The sequence below is a fragment of the Orycteropus afer genome, unplaced genomic scaffold (genome assembly GCF_000298275.1).
Source record: "Orycteropus afer afer isolate SDZICR_OR568_19922 unplaced genomic scaffold, OryAfe1.0 scaffold00567, whole genome shotgun sequence".
NCBI classification, from domain to species: Eukaryota; Metazoa; Chordata; class Mammalia; order Tubulidentata; family Orycteropodidae; genus Orycteropus; species Orycteropus afer.
In genome coordinates, this window is record NW_006922154.1 from 1,123,940 (window position 1) to 1,129,939 (window position 6,000).

General features: G+C 38.9%; 1 protein-coding gene across 1 annotated transcript in view; it reads left to right on the plus strand.

Annotated features, from left to right (window-relative positions):
• TMX4 (thioredoxin related transmembrane protein 4) overlaps positions 1-5,394 on the plus strand; it is a 55,332-nt gene extending 49,938 nt beyond the window's left edge. Inside the window, exons 7-8 of the mRNA XM_007955979.2 lie at positions 3,472-3,535; positions 5,024-5,394. Coding sequence (XP_007954170.1) covers positions 3,472-3,535; positions 5,024-5,394 — 435 coding nt within the window. The remainder of the gene's footprint in view (positions 1-3,471; positions 3,536-5,023) is intronic.
• The last annotated feature ends 606 nt before the right edge of the window (positions 5,395-6,000 follow it).

Genomic DNA, 6,000 nt, shown 5'->3' on the forward strand with positions numbered 1-6,000 from the left:
ACCTTGGTGTTTTTCCAAGGAGAGGGTCTACAAGAATGTATATAGAGCAATCCAGTCTTACTGTGGAAAAAGTAAGATGCAAAGCAAATTAGAGTGTCTTCTTTGGCCATGAAAATAAATACCCACTAGGTATCTATACCTTTTCTCCCTAGGTATGTTTTAGATGACAATGAAATAATAAACTTAACTATATCCAAAAAAAAAACCAACTCCCTGCCGTCAAGTGGGATCTGACTTAGCAAACCCTCCGTGGGTTTCTGAGGGGGTGTCTTTATGGAAGTAAATTGCCCAAGTCAACTATAATATTTTTACATGTTTTACTCTTTGATATAAGTGAAATAACTTATTATATTTCCCTTTACCTACAACTTACTAATTTTATTGCACTTTTAGCTATAGTTAAGAAAAGGAGAAGTCCTCAAAAGTCATTATGCTGTACCAATCATGTAGCTTTCAAATACTGTATGATGACAGTATAATTGATGATTCCTAAAAATGAATTAAAAAGAACAAATTCTTAGCTAAGATTATTATAAAGTCTACTATATTTTATAATGAACTTTGGCTCTTTAGCAAGATTTTTTAAAAATAAGTTTCAAGTGTTAGCAATTTTGTTCATAGCAAGTCATAACATGATGCAGCAGAGTCATAACTCTAGGGAGCCAAGGAGACTTGATTTTATTTTTCCATGAACATGCTTAATTCCCATTACAACTATTCTTTGACATTTAGCTGCTGCTTTTAATGTCCAAGGTAGGGATAGGACTTAAATACCTGAGTGTGTCATCTGTTATATCCTAGGTATGTCCCATTCTTTTGTGTGAACTTTATCACTAATTACCATGTCTCCATTGCTCTGTCCTAAAGAGATTTGATTTTGGATGTAAATGGAATATAGTAATCTTTGCTTTTCCTAACAATTATCTAGTTCTGGGAGATGACTTGATGGCACATAACAACAACAACAGGTTTTTCTAGGAGCTCTGGGGGCGTAGTGCCTAAGGCATTTAACTGCTAACCAGAATGCTGGCGGTTCAAACCCACCAGCCATTCCTCGGAAGGAAGGTTGAGCAATCTACTTCTGTAGTGATGCCACCTTGGAAACCCAAGGAGGAGTCACTATGAATGGCATTCGACTTGACGGCAGTGAGTAGAGGTTTTTGTAACAGTTTATTTCTAACAGTGTATATGGAACGTGAGTCTCTTGTAAGGGCAGTGGTGTGAGGTCCAGGGTGATTCAGAGATCAAGTTAATGGAAAATGCAGCTTGAATATGAGCCTATTTAGAAGACCAATCACAATTCCTCTTAATGCAAAGATTTTCAGAATTTTATCATTGAGGTTGGCTTTAAGTCCAAGAAATGGAGTCAGGCCTGCTTGTATCTTAAGTTCATTTAGAAACTTACATTAAAATAATCAGTGCAGAAAAGACACCAGGGAAGAATATTCTTCTTTCCTGAAGAAAGAATAGAGTTGATCCCAGACTGTTCAAGTGATTAAGTGACATAGAACATAGTTTCTTTATAAGACATTAGGGACAGAATTTTATTTAACAAAATAATAATACAAAATTTAAAGCAGTAATAAACTCAAATTGTCTGCTAATACAGTTCTGGAAATTAGTAAACACATATATTTGTTCAAAATGCCTTTTCTACAACTGTAGTGTGTGGTGGTGTTGTTCTTGTTATGTGCCATCAAGTCGGACCCGACTCATAGCAACTCCCTCCTTGGGTTTCCGAGGTGGTATCGCTATGGAAGTAGATTGCCCAACCTTCCTTCCAAGGAGTGGCTGGTGGGTTTGAACCACCAACTTCCTGGTTAACAGTCAAGTGCTTTGGGCACTATGCTACCAGAGTTGTTGTGTGCCATCGAGTCGAACCTGACTCATAACGAACCTTCCTTGGGTTTCTGAGGCAGTATCACTACGGAAATAGATTGCCTAACCTTCCTTCTGAGGAGTGGCTGGTGGGTTTGAACCACCAGCCTTCTGATTAGTAGTATGTGTTAGAACCATGCAGTAGCTAGAATTTTGCCTTCAGTAGTCTTAGATTTCTTATGTATGTTTTTCTTATCTTTTGTGAATTAGTTACACAGCTTGAAACCACCTGCATTCCTATACCAACTTAAGTTAGCTATTCCAAAATGACACTTCCAATAACTTAAAGAAGTGTTTATAACTAAGCAAGTGTTTCTCAACCTTGTGTTTTCACATCTTAGCCACATACAGAATGGTATTTGAATAATATGGTAAAGGAATAAGGTGCTGAACGAGGCCACTTGAGACTGTAATCTCTTTATCTCAAAATACTTTATCCATTTCTCTAATGAGTGTCATATTTCGTAATGCTTTATACTTAAAAAGTGCCATTTTTTTCTCTATACTTCTCAAGAGCCAAGACTGTGGGGTTTTTTTTGTTTTGTTTTGTTTTTCCTTTTCAACCTGTCCCACCTCTCAAGATATTAATATGGTACCTTGAACCGAGTGAATCCAAATATTGAGTAAAGTAATAAAAGAACATATGGATAGTAATAATCCTGAACACAAATAATCCTGGGCACTCATTTGATATTTATAAAGTGGAATCGAAAGGACTATGACTGTGGATTCTTTAAAATTTCAGAATACCATTTAGTGTACTAATATACAGTATGAAGTACTACTGTTATTTTAAGAGCTGGTCAGTTATTCAGAGTAAAGGCAGTCTGAGAGTTAGCCACGTACCAGCCTTCCTGCCGGGGGATGGCTGCAGCCTGGGCAGCATCTTCCTATGTTGGAGCTCTGTGGCGTCACAGTGTGGAGAGTGACTCCCAGTTGTTTCGGCTACAGCTGGCTCTCCCCTTTTTTAAATGCTCTGTACCCTTATCACCCAGCCACAGAACATGGACTGGATGATTCTGTCCTTAAGGAACTTGTAGGTTATCAAGGAACAAGGCATGTGACTCATCCTGCAGTCAGAGTCAGAAGTGGAGCTCATCAGTCACGTCTAAAATATGACTTAGTTCACATCCTTGATCGGGTTTCTCACAGTTTGCTTCTATAGAAGTTTCTTATGGTACTCTTTAGAATTCCAGCTCATTTGGGGATTACCCACTGGCAATGGGTAACCTGTATACAGACTAAATTGATTTGTCTAGAATAGTGTTTTTAAAAAGGCTCTTTGAGACTTGGCTGATAGTGTATCTTTGTCTTATACCTGCTTGATTCATCTATTTGTAACAGGCTATCTGTAGACAATTGACTTTGTGACCTTTCCTCTAAATTAATAAAATAGTATTTTTCTACATTATGTTATAGTTGAAAAATAGGAAATTGTTAATTATAACCTTGTCCTTTTTGAGGACTTTTGACCAACTGCTAATTATTTGTCTAAGAATATCTGTGTATAAAAGCAAGGCCTAATTTTGAGGCCCTTTGGTAATACATGTCCTACCTTCTAACTCTAAGATCACTTTTTTTTTTTTCCCCCAGGTCTTGGTGATAATGTCAGAATGTTTCTATGTACCACTTCCTAGGCATTTATCTGACCGTTCTGGTAAGCATAATAAAATCATGGAATAAAGTATCCTTGGAATTCTGTGGTATGCCCTTTCTTGCTCATACAAATGGTGTGTATTACCCTTGATTTGCTAGATGACAAACCAAAATTCTCTGAAATTGGTTCTCTAGGTAGATTCAAACCAAAATTCTTACTTATGGTTCTATTAAATTAAGGAGCTCTGGTAGTGTAGCAGTTAAAGCATTTGGCTGCTAACCAGAGGATTGGCAGTTCAAACCTACCAGCTGCTCCATAGGAGGAAGGTCAGGTAGTCTACTTCCATAAAGATTTACAGCCTTGGAAACCCAATGGAGGTTGCTGTGAATCAGTGTCAAATCAATGGCAGTGACTTTGGTTTTGGTTTGGTCTCTATTAAATTAGAGAATATTTCCTTTGATGTATTTTTCCCTTTAAATGCATGTCTTCATTATTGAATATCAGGCTTTTTTTCAGAATGAAAAGGGAGGGATAGGAATTTACATTCATTGAGCTTCTACAGTGTACCAGTTACTATCCTAAGTCCTTTACTATCAGGCTCCCAACTGCTTTTACAGATGAGAACACAGAGGCTCTGAAAGGCTAGATCAGTTGTTACAGATCACAGAGTCAAAAGGTGGGGACTTGGGTTTTTAATACACTTCTGTTCAAGTCCAAAGTCTGCACTGTCCCATGCTGTTTCTGGAACTAGGTGGTCCTGGATTCTCATGTTTTTAGTCCTGACTATGTTTGAGAATTTATATGGAGACTTTATATATTTACTGAATTTTGTGGGAAATTAAACTGAATAAGTTCATATTTTTTGTAGTTTTTGAAGTTTTCAAGGCTTTGAACCTTCTGTAGATAATTAGAAACTATATTATGTTCCCTAGAATTCTTGAAAGTGACAGAAACCCAATTCAAACTATTTTTGAGGAAAAAAGGAGAATTTATTAGGTTACCAAAAAGTCCAGGGGGGTTCTCGTTTCAGACATAGCCCAAGTCATATTAGGTTTCTGATTCTCTCTGCCTGACTCAATGATTGTCAACACCTCAACTCAAATTTTATCAGCTTAGCAATTTCTGCAGAGAGAAAGGAGGTTTTCCTCCTGACTCTGCCCCCCACAAAAAAAAACCCTGGGGAGTACTCTGATTGGCTCAGCTTAAGTCACGTTGCTGAGCTGATCACCATGACCAAGGGGTCAGTAAGCAAGCTATGAAATACGGAGAGGAAAGGAACCTTTGCCCTCCCTGCCTTCGTGTTCTCATAAAGTCAACACAGTCAGTAAAATGTCCAGAGAGGGACTGAGAAGCCCCAGATAGGGTTGGGATGTCAGCAGAGAATCTGAGAATCCCAGCTTCAAGGAGAAAATCATCAAGTAGTTCTTGCCTTCTCTCCCCCCACCCCCCCCTTGTTGTTGTGCACTTCACAGTTAAAAGCACTCAATTGAGTGCCGAATTACTATTGCTTATTTAGAGGACATTCTTTTTGTACTCTTCCCTCCACAGAGGAGAATCAGAGGTCAGAGGAGGCTCAAAGTGCTGAACAATTGCAGGATGCAGAGGAGGAAAAAGATGATTCAAATGAAGAAGAAAACAAGGATAGCCTTGTAGATGATGAAGAGGAGAAAGAGGACCTAGGTGATGAGGACGAAGTGGAGGAGGAGGAGGAGGAAGACGACTTGGCTGCTGGTGTCGATGAGGAGAAGAGTGATGCTAATGACCAGGGGACCCTGAGAGAGGGCAACATGGCAGAGAAAGAAGTGGGACCTGAGAAGGTGGAAGGGGCCGTCCCTGAACAGCCCTGTTCAGCTGACACGGAGGTGGCAGGAGATTCGTTGAGGCAGCGCAAAAGTCAGCACACTGATAAGGGACCATAGGTTTTATGAAAGTTTTCCCAGTAATAGAGACCAAAGGAGTAAGTCCTTTTCCCTCTGGTCTGCATTTTCAACCAAATCTTTACTTTTTCCTGAATGAACAAGGTTCTCTTTTAAAAGAGGATCTCAAGTCATGTGGTCTCTAGGCATTAAGCCTCATGCATATTAATGAGAATCTTTCAAGCATGACAATCAGGAAACAGAAAAATGTGTTAGGATCTGTTTGGGCATGAAGGATAAGAACAAGTTTATTTACTCTGGGCTAGCGAGTCTTGGTGAGAGAAGGCAACCCCAAGTCCTCATTAGTGTCAGAACAGGTTGCAGACCCCATGGAATAAAAGCAAAGCTACCTTTACCTGAGCATCCTCAGCAGTGTAGCAGAAGTCATGCTTTCTCTGCTTGTTCTAAGTATTTATTTTTGTCAATCTTTATAAGAAACATCAAACAGCACATTGCAGAACACTTTTTTTAGAGACTGGAATTGAGAGGGCCCTGGATAGTATTTTAGAAGAGACTAGAAGTCACCCTACCTCTCTAAATTACTTTTGTTACATTTTATTTCTTTAATTTTTTTCAGCTTTGCCTATATGGGCTTGCAGGCTCCTGGTA